The following is an 18,861-nucleotide window of genomic DNA, read 5'->3' as shown; positions in this document are numbered from 1 at the left end:
CGTTCCGTCCTCCCACAACACTTCCATCCCAGCTCCGCGCTCACACCCGCCCTCCCCTTCCCCCCCCAAAACTAAAAAACAATCAAGAGGGGGCACTCAGAGGAGGTGTGTAGAAGGCGTGTCTCCGCTGCGTGTCTTACCCGTGTCTCATTTCGAGGCATAAAGCTAAAATGATGGGAGTAATCGGTGGGTGGAAGATCCTAAACCAACGGGAAATGTATGGGCTCACCGACCTCTGGATAACCCGGGCACCTTGGCACGAAAAGTTCAAAAATATTTACTCACCTTGAAGTGTCTTTTTTTTTTTTTTTACTTTATTTATTTATTTGTTTTGTTTTTATTTCGTAAGTCATCTTTTGAGATGGTTCAAGCTCCTGTCTGAGGTCTAATTATAGTAATCAGGAAGAAGATGGAAGGGGAATGAGTTGATTCTGAGGTGGGGAGAGTGCAAAAAACAAAACGCCTGAAACCCCCAGAACGAGAAGGTACTGGACAAAAAGGCTTTCTGTGACCCATGCACATTCTGAAATGAAGATCTGAAATATGCTTCCAAGCCCCTCTGACTGGTTTGAAAGCAATTCCAGCAATTAGGAATTAATTCGGCATGGTCAAAAGGCGATTTCACTGTGAGTTATATCGAGTTATCCAAACTTTTACAGAGTTCAAGTGGTGGAAATGGGCCGCTGGGGTGGAGGTACGGCTGCAGGAAAGAAAAACAAGGAGTGTTCAGGAAAGGCAGAAGAAGGGAAGCCGTTGAGCAAGGGCTGGAGGGATGGTGAGCCCGTGTTAGCTTCAGAAGCTTGCTGCTGGAGAGGCTGGGGGTGTGAAGGGCAGGGTTCTCTTTTTTTTCAAATGGGAGAAAGTACAAAAAATGGAGGTCCTAGGTAACAGAAAAATGAGTTTTAATTAAAAGAGGAATTCAGTGGGCTGTCTAGCCGATGTACTTCAGGTACAGTACTGAGGTGGGTGTGACTTCTCCCTAGTTAATGGCAGGAGCCGGAGTTAGTCCTGGCAGGGTGGACCGTGGGGTGATGTGTGTGGTAAGAGGCACTGGGAGGGTATGCAGGATGGAGAGGGGGGCTAAAACTGTGCTTTCATGCACCGGTAGGCCAGCAATGAAACCATCACAGGGAGGGAGAGACAGTCATCCACCCGAACCCCAGCAGCTCATGGGGGTGTTGCTGGCTGTGGGGTGCGACCCCAGAACATGTCCCGTGGCACCTTTTGGGCCGAGCTGGGGCTCAGGCATTAGGGTTGTTCCTCATGAGCTCCACATCGGCATCCACCATCTCCCTCACCAGCTCCTGCAAGGAAGGAGAGAGGTAGATGAGGGCCCCAGTGCCGGGGATGAATGGGCAGCACATCAGGAGCATTTGGAGCATGGTGAGCCCCCTTGAGACCCCCACAGCATGACAAAGAGGGGATGGGGCTTTGCTGGGCTCTTCCCACAGTGGCCCTGTCCCCAGTGTGTGTGTTGGTGTGTGCTGCTGTGCAATGAGGGTGCCCATCACTACCATGGCAGCTGCTGTCTTCAAAGTGAGAACTTGGGCAGGGTCACCAAAAATGGGATTTCTCAGTGTGCCCGAGTCACCCCACACAGAGGTCCCCCCTCTCTTCCCCTCCCTGTGGATTGCTTTTAGAGGACACAAACATCCGTCAGGTACAAAGCACACTAGAAAGGCCACTCACATCAAACGTGACTCTCGGCTTCCACTTCAGCTTTTGTCTGGCTTTGGTACAGTCCCCTTGAAGAAAATCCTGCAGAAAAGAAGAGAGAGATGCTGTGAGAAGCGCCTGCCTGCTCCACCTGGATGACTTCCCCATTGCTTGTGCTTCTCTGCAAGCTGACTGTGGCCACAGTTGCCGCCACTGCCACTGGAATCTTCCAGGGACAAAATATTTCTCCTGAAGATGCAATTTTAGTGGAAGCTCATGTGTCTATAAATCACCAGGAGGCAGCATCCTTTCACCAGGCTATTTGAGACCAAAAGAGTTATTCTTTGTTTTCGTGTGTGCGCAGAGTTTGAACTCCAGCCTTATGGCCGTATAATCGTGAACATTTCATATGAAGTTGTCATATGTCTTAATGATGGTATTGAATGAGTTGTTTCAAATTCTTTCCCACCTCCCCCCCCCGATTTGTTTAAATAATGTAAGTCACAAAGCAAACATGACAAGTAGTCTCTTTCAAATAAAAATGTGATCCCAGACAGATGATGCCAAGAGACTGTTATGAATATGGATAACCATATGTAACAGTAGTAAACATCCAGCTTTTGAACACTTACATCCTTTTTTTTATATATATACAGTATTTTGGGCATCCACATGCAAAGAAAAGTCTAAATATCTCACAAATGAAATTATCTTGAAACCATTACAGAAGCCAAGACTTTGGTCATATTCACCTTATTGTTAGGTATTCTTAAAAATGCTACCACACCAAAGGAATCCCACAACCAGTCATCAAAAATGATGTAACAAAATTAAACAAAGAAAAAAAGCCTTTTTGACTGTATTTCTAATCGAATAATAATAAAAAAAGACTGTATATTCCTTAAAAATTCGAATAGTGTGTTTAAATAAGCTTTTTCCAACTGTATGTGCTGATTTAATAAAATATATCATCTTGCCTCACAAGCTTTTTTTTTTTTCCCCCCGTAGCAATAAATACTGAAATTATATCTGTCCAGCTTTAAAAGAAAACCAAACAGAAACAACTTGGTTACAGAACGACAGGCTAAGGCTGAATTCCACTCATGCATTTCGCTTTCTGGTGCTAACACAGTAGGCTTCCCAGAAAAATGCATGAACTGCCTTTCTCCTCCCTCTTCCACTCTTTGACCAGCGGTGGAGCAAACGAGTATCTGCTAGCTGTAGGGTTTTTGTTTGTTTTTGTTTGTTTGTTTGTTTTTAACTGTACTGCCCGGACACTACATTTTTCAAATGCTATCTTTTGTGCCTGTGTGGTTCAGGTCATGTTAATTTCCAAAATCGCTTCATCCTGTGCAGTAAAATGTAGGAAATTCTTCTTCATAATTGTGCTCCAGAAAGCTAGACAGCTCGCTTCCAGGAGCTGAGGAAATCCACCAAAGGAAATATTGCACCGAAGAAGGGGATGTGGAACAAACACGTCTGCTGAGACTATTCCAGGCAGCATTTTTACTAGTTAAGTCTTTAGGCTAAAAACATTTCAGCCTGCTTTCAGAAAAGAGTAAACACACGGATCAGAACAAAATGATATGAAAACAAAAAACATGGTGATTTCCTTAAATTAGACTAAACGATTTCCTACAGCAGCCCTGTAATGGGTTTTTAGAAACTGCAGCAGACGTTTGAGGCCAAGTCATGCAAAACCGCATCAACTTGAGGGATCCCCTGGAGGGTCGTGTGAATATGGATTCCAAAATCTGGTTTGAAATGGGAAAGACATTCGCTAACTTTGATAAAATTTGGATCAGACCCTAATGTGCTCATGGAGGTATGCCTTTTATCTGGAGTTTGGTTTAATTTACATTATATACATGTGAATGTATGTGCCTGGAAACAAGGAAGTCCTTCTTAAAATAATAATTTCAGTATAAAACCAATTCCCTTTTATTCGGTCCTAATTCAAGCCATTGGCTAGAAGTGTTTTACTACCAACCAGTTTTAAGTAATAAAAGTAATATCATAAAAGGTAGAGTTTCATTTTCAGAAATGCTAAGTAATAATTTCATATCCACAACCTTTATCTCAAAAACATCCTTTGAAACTGAGCCTTATCTAGGATACTGGTTTCCCATTAAAAAAAAAAAAAGAACAGAATGAATTGCCATGGCCTGCTGTATGTGGCTGCATTCTGCTTTTGAACAGCTTGGGAGCAGTCTTTAAACTTTCTTGGACAAGTGCTTTTTGTTAAAACAGTTTATCTAAAAAAATACTTTACCTAATTTGAGCCCTTTACTCAAAAACATAAATGCTCAGCTGCTGAGCAGGCCAAAATAAGGTTGGAGGGAGGCTGCAGTTATTTGCATGTTGGATTATACATTGAGATAACACAAACAACCAGTGTATTAAATCCTTTAAGTGTATTAAAACTATGTTTTTCCTTTAAGAGTTCCCGTGCTTTAACTGTAATGCAGTAAAGGTATTATGGCATAATCTATGAGGAAAAAGGAAAAAAATTTAATATATATGATAATACAAATTCCCCATCTGTCTTAGGTTAAAAGTCTCTCCTGAAGAAGTTTGTGTACTTTTGAGAAACACTACTTTGTAGATAGATCTACTTGAAAACAGCATTATGGACAAAATGTCTTCTAGGTACTTTTTAAAGGATTCTCTTACAGAATTTCCTAGGTACAGAGATCAAACAAAACCATAACATTAACAACATATTACATCTAAATTCAAGGTTTGATTGTATTCTTACTAGTCAAAGTTTCAACACTGAATGGAGATGATGACTGGAACAAAGCTATTCCTGATTAAAGGATTGTATTGCAGTCACGTTTCCTGTATTTTTCTACAAGTAGCTCATAATATGAAAACAATAAGGTAATTACAATAAAATAAGAATATTAAAAAAATGCTTCTCTTGGAACAGAATGACTGCTTGTTTATATTATTTAAGTCTTTCACGGAAACCAGAGATGCATCTGTCAGGCTTCCAAAAGGAAAAATTCAACCTAAAAACCCCACAACTCCCATAAAACCTTTGATCATTAAAGTGTATTGGTTCCTCAGTGCCAGGCCTTCACTTTCTGGAGGTACAACCAGATCAGAAAGGAGAGAAAGAAGAGGTGAGGTTCCACTGGAGAAAACCTGGACTTTTTTTAGGGGGCAGGGTGTGTGGGATGAGGGAGGTTTCTAAAAAGGAGCTGCTGCCGCTGAATGTAAACTGTCCACTATCCCTATTCACGATGGAAAGGCACCTGATGAAAAGACACCACTTCATGTTTTGTTTTCCTGCAGGATAACATTTTTTTTTCTGTGGCATTGTGCTTTACATACTGACAGGAAAAGAAAGCCCTTTGACTTCATGAAAACCCTGAGGATTTAGATATTGAGCTGAGAGTCTGCAAATCTGAAAACACTGATTAAGGCTTTCTGTTGTTCTTAAAGTACTCAGGATCATGAACAAAAAATGAAGTCTTTGCTTTTAGTTAACTATTTGGGGAGGAACGAGCACTTATTTTCCACACAAATACAGTTAACATAAGCAAATAGCAATCACAAGTTTTACCTGCAAACTAAGAGTCAGAAATAACAGCCAGGTAAATATTTAAAGGGAAAGACGATGGAAAAGACAGCAGTCAAATTCTGTCTTGCCATTTAATATGAGAGTAAACTCTCCGATGGCTGTAGATGCACCTCACTGTCATATGATTGCCTCTCACAGAAAATAATGAGTTTATTTGATGCTAGTTTTTCTGGTTTACCTTTTCTGTAGATGAGGCTGCATGACTGTGTAGAAAATACACCATTATTGCTAAATCTGATTTTACGATTATTCAGTTTTATTGTCCAAACACCTACAGATAAGCAGAAACAAATTTGTTATGCAATGTGGTAAGGCATTTTAAAATTTGGTTTTAAAAGCACCAGACAAAAATGTAAAATATTTTAATGCAAATATCACATTTCCCAAGCTCTTCTTTTGAGTGTCATCATGACTCCTATTTTGACTCGCACAGAGATTGATCTGGTTTCAATGTGCAATGTCTCACTGTCTCATTCAATTAACTTGAACTGAAAATTTAAAGCCTCAAAGGCAACATGAGAAAGGAGGCCAAGGCTTCCTTTGTTGCTACAGCTCAGCTGATTCTCTTTAAAATCTGCCTTCGCGGAAGCCAGCACCAAGCGCCAGCTTTTGCTCTCTCTTACATCAGAATAAAACACAGATCAAGTCCTTGGTAAAACACCTGTGATGGAATTGTGCCCAGCTCTGCTCGCTGCAGCAGAGACAAGGTTTTACCTCTAAAAATAAACAGACTTGATCTAAGCACACAACAGTTTTACTGCATCTGAAAAGCAGCCAGGGTTATGCTCACAATCAGCACGACCGCTTGGAAGATGATTTGTTGCATCAGAGCTCCTGTAAGCAGAGCACAGACCCAGCTCGGTGAAGGCTCTGGCTTGCATGTTTAGTCTTGCACTCTTTTGCCTGAAAAGTTCTGTTAGGAGGATTTCAAGAGTCTAGGGGCCAAATTTTCCTGCAAACCCTGCTTGTGTTTTATTTTCCTGATGTCCTTCTTAAAGCTGCCAGCGTTCAGCTTTAACTCATTAAAAGAAAAATTGATAAACATAGATACTTAATTAGACAACAGTAGTTTGCGGTTTTGCATTTTAACCATTATCATATAATCTTGAAACAGGTTGGGTTGGAAAGGACCTTTAAAGGTCATCTAACCGAAAAACCCTGCAATGGGCAGGGACCTCTTCAACTTAATCAGGTTGCCCAGAGCTCTGTCCAACCTGACCTTGAATGTTTCCAGGAGTGGGGCATTTACCACCTCTCTGGCCAACCTGTTCCAGTGTTTAATCACCGTTTTCATAAAATATTTCTTCCTTGTATGTAGCATAAATCTACCCTCACTTTGTTTAAAACCATTACCCCTTCTATTGCAACAGGCCCTGCTAAAAAGTTATATCTCAGTAACGTATATATCAAAGATTCTTACGAGTCTCCCTTTTTTTGCACTTTTTGGAGCTTTTTTAATGGGAATTTTAATGAGGCTTCACCTAGCACGTGTTGATAGTAATGTCAGCCCCACAGTATATATGAGTGTCCATGACAGCTCATTGCTTGGAGAATGGTCTTGTTAAAGTGTTTGTTGCAAATAGATCCTGCAGATACTGTTCACTAGGCAGTTCCTCTACCATTACCCTTATTCCCCCCCGACCCCTCCGTTCCCTAGGGTTCTCTCATTGTGTCTTAACCCAGAGGCAACGTTGGAGAGCTGTTTCTGTGACTTCAGGTGGGCTATTCCCTGTGCATTCCATTAAGTAGTAAGATCTCACTAAATCAGAGCTGTAGATCCCGTAAATGTGCACATTGCTGGTGCAAATTTCAATGCAGGGTTCAGCTAAGCTCAGATCAAACATCAGAAGGAGTCACAGCAATGAGCACTACCTCTGCTGTGCACTGCTCTGTAGGTACTTCTGGACATCCCTGAGGCAGAGAGCACTGGCTTTATTTCTTTGCAAAAGGTAACGTTTGTTATAACATCTGTAGTAAAACGCTGGTATAATTATAAAGCAAGAGACTCCCATCTCCATTGTACACTTGAGGAAACTGAAGGTAAAACATATCAAGGAGCAAAGCCCATGCCTGACAAGGAACACGGTAAACATCTAGAGGAATTTAAGACGAGCCACAATGTGTCGTTGCTCAGTTTTCATTTTTTCTTTCCACTGTTCTTAGAAAAGCAAAATTGTGGAGCAGTTAGGGTACCAAGGGAATAGAAGAATGCCAGTGAATTTGGTTCCTGATCTAAATTTGTTTTAATGCAGCATGAACAGACTGCTTTCCACTCTTGGGTCAGCAGTCTTTTGCAGAAAGACAGTATTGTTTGCAAAGAACCACAGGAAAAGGCGAAAGGCAAAAGCAACCAATAGGCTAAAACTCACGTATGACTAAATACCTTTTGAAATAAGAGGCATGGGGTTTTTTTTAAACCCTAGTGTGTTTTTCTATGCAAACCCCTCCCCTATTCAGAAAGCTCCATTTTTACTAGAACTGTGTTGAGGGGAAAGGGGAGGGGGGGAAAGAAAGACTTGAGTCCTTGATTCTGCATAGTGCTGATCCCCTGTACATCCCATGGACCTTGTCAGGTTGTCACTGTTGGGCATCTTTAGGGTGAGGTCTCCAGCAGTGAGGCATCAACACAAGCCACACGGTCAATAAAACCTGAGCAGAGCCTTCGCTTTTCCACCAGGAACCAGGGGTGTTAGAGCAGTGGCTTTATCTTATCAGTTTGATAATCTTTAATTTGACCAGTTTCCAAAGGGTTAAGGCAAATGAACTCAGAGCGGCAATAAACATTAGGGCGATAATAACAGTAATGGAGCTCCTCTCCCTCTTCCTCCTCTTCCCCTCTCTGCTCCTTTTCCACCTCACTGCTGCCTATCAGCCCGAAGCGAAGCTGAAGCCAGACCTCTCTTTCAATGACAGGGGGTGATAAGGGACGTGAAGAAAACAGCAAGCTGTCTGGTCTGCTCAGGAAGTCGGGGCCGGGCGGCATTGTCCATCAGCGGGGCCACGCGGCAGCCGGAGGCCGGGAACAATGCTGCGCTCGGGGGAAATGGGCTCGCTCAGCATGGGCCCTGGCAGCCCCACCGACGCGGCAGATAAAATGGCAAAGTGAGGGGAGCCAGCCCCGGGTGCCTCGGGAGCCTCGTCGCTGGGCCCTAATCGCTTTGGCGGAGGAGGTGCCCTGGTTAGTCGACGTGTCCCCGGGAGGAGAGCATGTGCAGACCTCAGCCGTGGTGCGAGCGCCAGCGGAGCTGCAGGCATGAGAGCCCCTCGCAGGGCTGAGCATTACTCAGATCTGTCCACTTGCCAAGCGAAGCCTGAGAAAACATCTTGGCCAGGGCTGTCCCTCGAGCCAGATAAAATTCTTCCCGAATTACGGCCTGATATCCCCCGAAGCCAGTGCTAAATTTCACTCACATGTTGGATCTGGAGCTGAGCTGATGGCTCATCAGGAGCCATCCTGCATGGGGACTGATATAGCTCTGCGCCAGGGCATCCCACTGCAAAAGTTGGGCTATGGGTGCTTTTCAGGATGCTACATGAAGCAGACTGAAGGGTGTTCCCCTTGGAACTGGGAAAGCCCCACTGCTGCAAACAGCAAAATGAGGCAGGTGCTTCCCTCCCTCTCAGTTTGCCCTGAGGCACAACTGTGCTCCTGGGAAGACCTGGGAAGGTGTTCCCCAGCTTGGATGCAAGTGTAGCTGTAACCTCAGCTCACGGCTCTGCAAAATACCAAAGAGGCTTCTGAATGGTGAGATCATTTGTAGTTTACAGGAATGCCTCTGCTGAAAAAGCTGGGAACTTCTGGAGGAGAGGAAGACCAAACCCACTCTATTTGCCTTGTACAGGCTCTAATTACGGTAGCTCAGCTATTAGTGCTCCACACATAAACACTTTCTTTCTGATATGGCATATCCAGTTATCCAAACGTACATATCACAGCTAAAAATCTTTAGTATGTTTGCTAAAATGAAAACAAATACCAAATACTGAAATTCTATGTGTTATTATGAATCCACTAAGCTTTTCCAACTCTTCTAACAAAACAAGAATTGCTCTTTACAAGTGCTGGCACCGCTCCCATGGGCAGTCAATGCCCTGTTGCCTGGCTGCTGATAGGAAATGATGGGTGAGCCAGCCCTTTCATGTTTCAAGCTAACCTGAGCATAAAGAAGTGTCTGAATAACCTGGATTTTGCATTATATAGGTCAGAAGCATTTGGGCATTTTGTCTTTACAGAAGAGGTTGTATGTGAGCCCCTTTCTTCAGGCTCCCTGGGCCAAATGGTAGAGAGAATGCCTGTGTTTCACTTTTACATCACTAAAATCCAAGACTCTGTGAGGGATGAACTGCTTTCATATGCATGGAGATCAGCTGCAGTACAGGAAAAAGAACAAGTTCTTTCTCTTTTCACTGATACCTCCAAAGCCTGCTTTTGTTCACTATTAAATGTGTTTGCTTCTTGCCTCACTGTGGCCTGTTCTCTATCCTGATGACAATTTGTGGGGGAAGAGTAAGATAATTGTGTCTTCATCATAGATGGTTTTATTGCCACACTGTACATATTATTTAGGCAAGGGCACGGTACCTTTAAAAATTATTAAATACAAGTCTCCCAATTTTTGAATCCATTCTGAATCCATTCTCATTTTGAATCCATATTTTTCTCATTGCTTCCTACTCTTCACATTGCCTGCAAACATCAGGAAATCACTTAGTGAAGCTCTTTAATTTCAGTGAGATTTATTGTGCATTAATGGCTGTATTTGTTACTGGAAATGGAATATGGCTCCTATGGTTAGCTGTCTTCCTTGACTGACATGTCAAGATGAATAGGAAAAATGATAACTCCAGAAATCCATACTGCTAGGCTACTTAGGTTCTTTTCTTCCACTAAAAATTACTTCATTTATAACAACTTACATTGGAAATGTTAATAGGTCTAGTTATCATGGCTAGTCAAATATCAAATGGTAAGCAGCAAAACAATAAACATTGGGACAGTGATCCTGAATTCTACCTGCAGATATTTATCTATCTACCTTCACTGCATTAAGCAGCAATTTAATGAAAGCAGATCTATGATTAACAGGATCTTACTACTCCACAGGATGAATTATTTATCTTGTGCAGGATGCATTGTTTGTGGTGATGTTACTACTCCTATGGATATTGACATCTCTGAAAAAATCAAGGCATTTGTTATCTAACATCAAAATGATTTTTTAAGGGTGTGCTGTTTAATTTACCCTAATAAAAATATTCATTTACTCAAAATTTCATTTTTCATCTGAAGAGGACATCATTGGAAAATTGTAACCCACCTAGAACAGCAGTTGCTATCTTTGCTCTGTGTTCAGTGCTCATCTCACTGCTCTGTGATGTGTGTGGACAGGAGAGCTGACTTCCTTACCAGTTACATTGATATATAAACCTCTATCCCCTTGAAGCTTGCGGTAAGACTTGGCGAGGGAAAATTTCTCATGGTTTGAAAATCAGTTGTAAAATACTCCCTCCTTGCAGTACAAGGGATGAAGAAGGGAGCTGCCACTTCCCTGAACAAAGCAGTTGCACACTACGTTTTACTGTGGGCTGATTTTTCAGAAGCAGCCGCCCTCTACGTGGTCATAAACCTGACCCAATTATGGGATGCATCACCTTACCCTCACCCCTCACTACATTCCAGTTCCTCACCAAACCCCCATCTGATTTGAAACACCGTTTCAAGACATAATATATGGAAAGAATTTAAAAGGCTTAGAGGGAGCTCATGAGTGGCAGCTTTGTTACCCAGGGAAAAAAATCAAGTGTGTATATTACAGTATATGGAGAGGGCTCAAGATGGGATACCATGGGGCTCTAGTCTGCAGAAGTGAAGCTGTCCCTGTCTGAAAACCTCTGGTTACAAAGTGAGCAATAGACCACAAAAGGGTTAAAATAAACCAAGGTAGGATAATTTCTGATTCTGAGTGTGTCCCAAATGTATTCTCCAGCATGTTCAGTAGAGAAGGAAGTCCAAGCAGTGGCCTTTCACATGACATCATAAAAGCCTAATTTATCACCAGCCACCAAACATCTAGAAAATCATAACATCCTTTCAGGAAAACCATGTGCAAAATAATCAGATTTACTTTGATGAAAGCTTTAGTGCTTGAGTCCAAGTAGGACACTACAAAGAATAACCCTTTGCAGGTACTGGCATACAACAAAGCATGTCACATTTAATGCTTCAAACTCACGCTTCATCCATTAAAAGGCTTATGCATTTCCTGCCCATAAACAAGTATTATTGCTGTTCTGCATGTGTGTTCAACCAAGGCTGCTAAGATAAAACACTGGTCACTGCTAAGTCCAGTTAAGGTAGCCAGCTGAATGTTTCCCTTGCAGATGAAAGTCATACTATTGCTGTAAAGAAAGGCATTGTGCTCCCTACTCCCTTGTCTCACAGTCCCTTGTGAGGGTGTTAGTTGCACCAGAAGAGGTTCAGGCTGGATATGAGGAGGGTTTTCTTTACTGAAAGGGTTGTCAGGCATTGAAACGGGCTGCTCAGGGAGGTGCTGGAGTCACTGTCCCTGGAGGTGTTTAAGAGACGGACGGATATTGCACTTAGGGAAATGGTCTAGTGGTTGATAGGGCTGGGACAAAGGCTGGACTCGATGATCTTAAAGGTCTCTTCCAGTTGAAATGATTCTATGATTCTATTTTGGAGGACAAAGCCCTCCCAGCATGCTCAGCATCACGGCTATGCTGAACCAAGAGGTGCATTCCACCTGACGACCTACAGAACACTTTGCAAAAGACACTCTCCTCTGTCAATCGAAGGCTCTCACCACTCTGGCTCTTCTGCATTATGATTGTTTTGTTGGCCAGTATAACCTGATTGTCTCAATGGAAAAATACTGCTTGGCAAGCAGTGTATCTCTGTAGAATCAATTGGTTTCACAGTTGTAAATGAAATCAAACAAGTTTGGGGGCATTTTGTTGACTAGGTAGACAAGACAGAATGCAAAGTAATTAATGGATGGCACAGATAGCAGCTACATGGCCTTCAAGATTTTTTTGGCCTATAATATGAGTTGGTTCACGTGTATTTAAAGACACACAGATTCCAACAACTGTTCAATTCACTGGTCCTACTGCTTAATAATCTGACCCTTGGGCTCCTGCTGGTCAATGGCCACAGGTTCTTCTGGTCTGACTGGAAAAATAACAGGATTTTCCACATCATTCTTGGTGGTTTGTTGTTGTACATTCTCTGATCTTGGTTAATAAAAATAACTTCCTATTACATTTCCTGAACAGGAAAGTCCATGGAAAAAAAATAGTAATTTTTCCTAGTCCATTTTTTACTTTCTCTCAGAGCAGAAACCCAACTCACTACCAGAATCTTCCAAGAAATTAATAAAATTAATATCACCATTTTTATTTTCTTTTAAAGATTGGTATTTTGTTCTCTTTCACCCTTCCCTTTCCTTGGTATTTACTTCGCTCTCTTTCTTTGTTGCTGAAACCTTTCCCATGTTTTGGCAAATTTATTTTAATATAAAATCACATTTATATATATTTTTTTTAATTGTAAGACATTTTTCTTTCCTAATTTGATATCTCTCCCAAACTCTTTCACTCAAGCTCCTGCCATTTCTCTTTTGAGCATCATTCTCCTGTTCCTCACAGATGTCCTCTTAAACTTGGTCTTACGTCCCCATCTCTCCTTCACTCTCTAAATACGTCACCTCACACCGAGATTTTGTTCTCCTCTCATTTCTGCTAGGTATTTTCCCACTTGAATATTTTTCCTGTTTTCTTTCCCAGGTATTTTCTACATATCCTCACAGTCTTGTTCCTTTTTCTTTTCCAGCAACACCCTGTGGCATACCAGTAGCAGCTTTCTCTTCACTCGGGTTCTGAATTTTGTATAGATTATTGCAGGGTTTGAGAAACAATTTATATTACCACTAACACAGTAGAGGTTTGTTGATGGGGATGAAACTATGTTGAAATAATATTTTAAAAAAGCAAAAAATCTCTCCAAATCTCCTAAAGCTTACAGTGCCAGTTTCAGTAAGGGTAAAAAGCAGATTCATTTACTGCTATTACTGTTCACAGTAGCTGCCTACAGAATTCCAAAGGTTTGGCAGTGTGTTTGCCATATATACTTTAAAAGCGTGCATGATATGCTCAGTTTCTTTCCAAAACATCACCAAATGCACACATACCACTTCTTGAAACCTGTCCTCTCAATGACCTTCTTCTCTTAAATAGTTGCAATTAAACAAGAAAGGAATTTTTGATCTGTTACCAAAATATCTTCATTATTTCACCCTGCAGCTGTCAAATATGAAAGAGCATTACAAAGAAAACCAGCATTTTCTGCTTACCAAACCTCCTCTAGCTCCACAATTAAAAAGCAACCAAACTTCTCAGACATACACAGCAGTAGGCATGGCCTCAGAATACTCCAATGCTTTCGCTTGCATAATATTTAAAATGCGAGATGCCTCATCTATCACTTGATTCCTTTACAAGGAAAGTGTCTCTTGGGACCACTCACACAGGAATTGTCTATTGCTGAGTTTCGATATGAAAGGCAGAGCTGTTCCTCAGACAAGCAATCCTATTTCTCATTCATGTTTTGGCAGTGCCAGAGATGCCAGGTAAGGGTCTCATCATACGTTGCAAAAAGACAGAAATGGCAGTCCTATCTCTCAAAATCAAATATCACCGCCTGGGAGTATTTTAGAATTCATTCACAGCTTGCATCTCTTTTCCAGTGCAGGTCACCAACAAACCCTGTGTCTTGGTTTACTTTGATGTATTCCAGTGTAACAGGCAATACACGTGAACACATAAAGCCATGAGTGACAGAATTGTCCTGAGAACCTAAAAAGCAGCTGAAGAAAGCTGAATAAACATCTGGGCAGCTTCGTTCCACTTGTAACCCGAGCAAGACTTCAACTGGATGCAATGTCATTCAGACAAAATAGAACTGCTTCACAGCAGCACTGCAATGACTATGAAAACCAATCAGAGAAGAAAGATATAGATTTTATATAATTAAGCAATATTAATGGCAAGAAAGCACCGTCATTCCCACTTTACAAAGCTGGGAGGCAGGATGATTTAGGGACTTGATCAACACCTTGAAATGAGAGGGAGGAGCAAGAAGAGAACCCAGCCTGCATCTCACCACTTCCCTCTGATGTATAGCTTATAAACAGAAAAACAGCAAAATTCCTCACATCCCAGTGCATCTGGCATAATTTGGCCTGAGTAAGTCCTTGTTGTCAACTTGTAGTGAGCAGCCTTCCTAAAGGATGAGGAGACATATAGGACCTTGATGAAACAGGTGACTTATTTAACCACATATTTCTTATTTGTCTAAAGTTTCACTTGTCTTTCTGCCCCTGGATTTTTCTTTTGTATCTTCTTTCACATAAAAATGAAATACTCATCATAGTAACATTAAAAAATTATCATCTCTTACTCAACTTTTCCCCTCTAGGCTCCTATTACTGACTTGGGAGTAACAGAACTCATGAGTTTATTGGTTTTCTTCTGTGCTCTAAAGACTTTTCATCTTTTCAAAGATTTTCTCTACATAGAAAAGGTCAGAGCAAAAACTTAACACATCAAAAAGTTGAGACCTGTGTAATCATAACATCCAAGAACTTTCTGCTTTATGAAAACAAAACAAAACAAAGGATTATGTGATATTAGTTACAGGACTGCAAAGGTTGGCAACACAAAGCAAACAAATTTATTTCACTTCATTGCTGTCAGGCAGGGATTCACTCTGTCCTTTGCAAGGAAGGACTCAGCAGTGCACTGACACTGCAGCCTACAGTAGAATGCTTTCCTTACCCTCTGATTTAATTTTCACTCCAAAAGACATCAGACTTCATCAACACTTTTTAGAAGTAGGGGATTTCATGCATTAAAAAAAAATAATTTAAAACTTAGCACAAAAGCTGCCCAACACTTTATAAACTTTTGCCAAGGTATCCACAAATTAATAATTAAATCTCCACATACTACTAGAAAAAGTATTAGAAAAGACTTCATGTTCTGATGATGTACTACTACCTGTTCAACAGTGCTACCCACAACATCTCTGCAGCAGCACACAACTGAAGTGTGAAACAACCAAAAGCTTTAATAACCAGAAAAAAACCCAAACCAAAATGGTACTACAGCTTCTAAATGAGCTTCACAATATACTAATATATGGTATATGGTGGAATGGCTAATTTCTGTGGTCTTGAGGTTTGATTTGAAAATATAAAGACTGAAACTGTTCATTGATTTTGAAGAAAAAAAATTATATTAACCTAGATGTGCTGTCTGGCAGTTTACATGGAAAAGACCCAAATAAAGAATTTGCACATTTTGAAACTAAAACAGTATTTATTTTAACAACACATTCTGCAGTCAAGTCCCATGAGCTTACTGTTCCATGCAAGCAGTGAACTGAGAGAGCTCTTACTTTTCATAGCATCTTTTGGCATCATTTATACTTAAATAATAACAGTCAGGATCATTTCCATCAACATGAAAAAGAAGTTCAGATCTAATCAAGAGACGGCACTGTCTCCTGACACTGCCTGCTCTATGCTTGCTAGAGCACGTAGGCAGCAGCTGGCACTTCCACCGCTTGATCATTACTATTGCTCTTCAAATTATGCCTGTCACACAGGTTAGGAAAACATGAGTAATTAAACATAAACAGCGTCATAAAATAATAGTAAGAAAAAAATTAATAATAATCCAAAACAGTGTTTGGGGCACCTCCCTAAACCACCTTGGATTTCTGCCCCTTCTGCTCAGACAGTTTTCCTCTGTGTAGTTTTTAATTATTTCCTTCATGAGTCCTTTAAGGCAAAGAAGTTTGTAGAGCTGGGAAAAAAACACGTATTAGAACTGATGAGAACAGTGATATGCAAAAAAGAGAAATGCCAATTAAGTATTCTCTGAACGACTGCAGCCTGATTTTGAATTGCTTATGGCAAAGACTTACACCTCACTATGTCACTGCTAGTTCAAGCTGCGTGGGTTTTAAATGCAAAACTTGAGAAGCTGCTTGTTCCTTACTTGAACCATGCACTATAGCTGGTCACTGGGTGTGGTATCTATCTCTCTTCTAGCCGATCAGTTCATGATACCAAGTTCAATATTTAAACCATATGCAGATCAATGTGGAAACTCTGCAGTCCTCCAAATCCAGCAGTACATGTAGATGTGGACCTCCTTTTGTTTGAATAGGCAATTACCAAACTCATTCCCAGCTCAGTTCTCTTACAAAAACAGCATAAACCAACAGAGCAATAAAGACTGAGACTTCAGACCATGTTATTAACAATCCTAAGCAGGTTGTTGCAGCCTATTTTTGTGCACATGGTTACTGGAACTGAGCATGCAATTCTGGTAATTGCATACAAAAATGACCAGCTACATGAGTGATGGGACATTTGCCATCTGCAATTGTTGTGTAGGAACTGTGTAAACTGCATGATCCTTCATGTTAGCAGATATGCAAATATTAGGTAAAAAGAGCATCATTTCCAGTTGCTTTACATCCAGAATAGTTATTCACGCATCTAACCAAAAGGTGCAACCAACTCGATTTACTCCTTCTTGGTCTGTGTTTAACATGGATATGAATTAGACAAAATACAGTGCAGGGGAGGCTCGTGCCTGTCTACATAAGAAGAACAATGAAGACTTGTGCCCATCTACATAAGAAGAAAAAGTAAGTGCAGCAACATACATAATGCTTAATGCATTCAAATCCACATATTAAAAGCACATTTAGAGATGGTTCTTTTTCTCATCGGGTAATCTTTGCTCAGATGTGTGCCTTAAGTTATGTAATTACATACAAACTTCAGCACCTCTCTGAAATAAAGCTCTTCCTACAAATCTAAGTTCTGGAGAGGAGGGATTTGCATGCTCTGCATGCAGACTTCACTGAAATCGAAAGGAGCCTGGCCAAGCAGTGACCCAAGTGGGCTAAATACAGCCAAGCTTTGTAATGTACATCATTACTGGATGGTAGCATCCTACCAGGCTAAAGGAAAAAAATTGACAGTAGGAAGAAACGAATTCTCTGCATCTGCCATTAATCCTTCTCTTTTAGCCCCTTTTCCATCAGCTTGACATAAAGACCACTAAATTCAACAGTTGATTCTCTCCTTGACTTCAATGATTGGTTTAAGCTCTTTTTTCTTGGCATCAACAGATAACAGAGTACATGGTTCCTCCTTGGACCAAGTGTCCTTGGATATTCTCAGTATCTCAAATTTAGGATTCTTTTTATCTTCCCTTTCTGCTACTACACTTTTTTCCCCCTTTTCAGCACTACCTTCCTCCTCCTCATCTTCTTAAAGACTCCACCCTTTGTCTTCCCATTCCCCAGCTCAGTGCAATCCCTGTCTTCTGTTCCTAAGGCTTTTTTTACCTTTCACACATATGAATATATATACACTTCAATCTTTGGTCTCATCTCTGGAGAGGGTGTTCATTAAAGTTGGCTCCCTCCACCAATCAGTTTTCCAGCAGAGTTTGCCTGCCAGGATTGGGGCAAATTATACTCAGATTCATTAATTAAGATGTAATAAACTCCATTTACTATTTACCAATGTGCCATAAGTGGCAGAAAGAAGAAAAAAAAGGCATATGACAACAGGAGACTCTCTGGCTGGTTTATGGACCCGAAGTCTTTCTGGGAAGGTCACAAATCTCCAAGATATCTCTGCACATTAAGTTTTTCACTTGGATTTCTAATTTAGCTGAAAGATGTGTAAAAACACATGCAGTCAGACAGCTCCTTGGCTATACATCTAAGGAAGCTCAAAGCATAAGTTATTACTTCCAAAGTCAATTGTAACTTATGCTCACTAAATTGGCTCCAGATCCACCCTTTTCAGACAGTAGTATAGGAATAATTTATTCTTTTGGTGAAAAGCACCCATTTTAACTAAACCACACCCCCAGCTGGGAGTCTCACCAGCAGAAGTGCCAAAGGCAGAGAGCTTCAGAGACGCACAGGGCTACTGGAGGCCAGCAGAACAGGGGTGAATAAAGCACAGTGTGTAATAGTGTCTGTCAGCACGCCGAAACATATAACCTCTCCCTGACATAGGGGGTCTGCAACACAAATCCAAGAGGAAAATTTGTTCCTGTGGTTCAATCATCACGTCAGACGGAGAGGTTTCCTCGCATTTAACATCCGTGGAATTTATACCAGCAGTCTTGTGGATAGCGGTGAAACTCTTGCAGCTTTTTCTGGGGACCTAATATTTTGATCTATGCCCTCAGTGTGTATCTTGTTTTCTACCATCAAGAAAATGCTGTACATAAATATGGCACGAGGGGTTTAAAGGCTGTAATTTTAGACACTTAACCCAGACACCAAGTAAAGAGCCGATCCAACGCAGAGATAAAAAAATCTACATAAACCATGAGCTTTTTTTCTCACTAATTGCATTGGAAACGTGAGTTAAATGACTTATATGAATTCAGCCTCTTCCAAGGACAGCAGTGAAGAGATTTGCTCCACCAGAGAGTTAACATCCCCATGAGATTGCTTCACTACCTATCTACAGAAACACTGATCTACATACCTT

The 18,861-nt window shown here is 41.1% G+C and overlaps 1 protein-coding gene across 2 annotated transcripts in view; it reads right to left on the bottom strand.

The window, feature by feature from the left end:
- Positions 1-296: 296 nt before the first annotated feature.
- GMDS (GDP-mannose 4,6-dehydratase) overlaps positions 297-18,861 on the bottom strand; it is a 417,125-nt gene continuing 398,560 nt past the window's right edge. For both annotated transcript variants that reach the window (XM_061995859.1, XM_061995860.1), the window contains 2 exons: positions 1,690-1,758; positions 297-1,304 (listed from right to left, as the gene is read on the bottom strand). In XM_061995859.1, coding sequence (XP_061851843.1) covers positions 1,242-1,304; positions 1,690-1,758 — 132 coding nt within the window. In that variant the 3' untranslated portion in view covers positions 297-1,241. The remainder of the gene's footprint in view (positions 1,305-1,689; positions 1,759-18,861) is intronic.

This window comes from Colius striatus, chromosome 4 (genome assembly GCF_028858725.1).
Source record: "Colius striatus isolate bColStr4 chromosome 4, bColStr4.1.hap1, whole genome shotgun sequence".
Taxonomy (NCBI): Eukaryota; Metazoa; Chordata; class Aves; order Coliiformes; family Coliidae; genus Colius; species Colius striatus.
The sequence above is the reverse complement of the archived record's forward strand: the minus strand, read 5'-3'. Positions and strand labels throughout refer to the sequence as shown.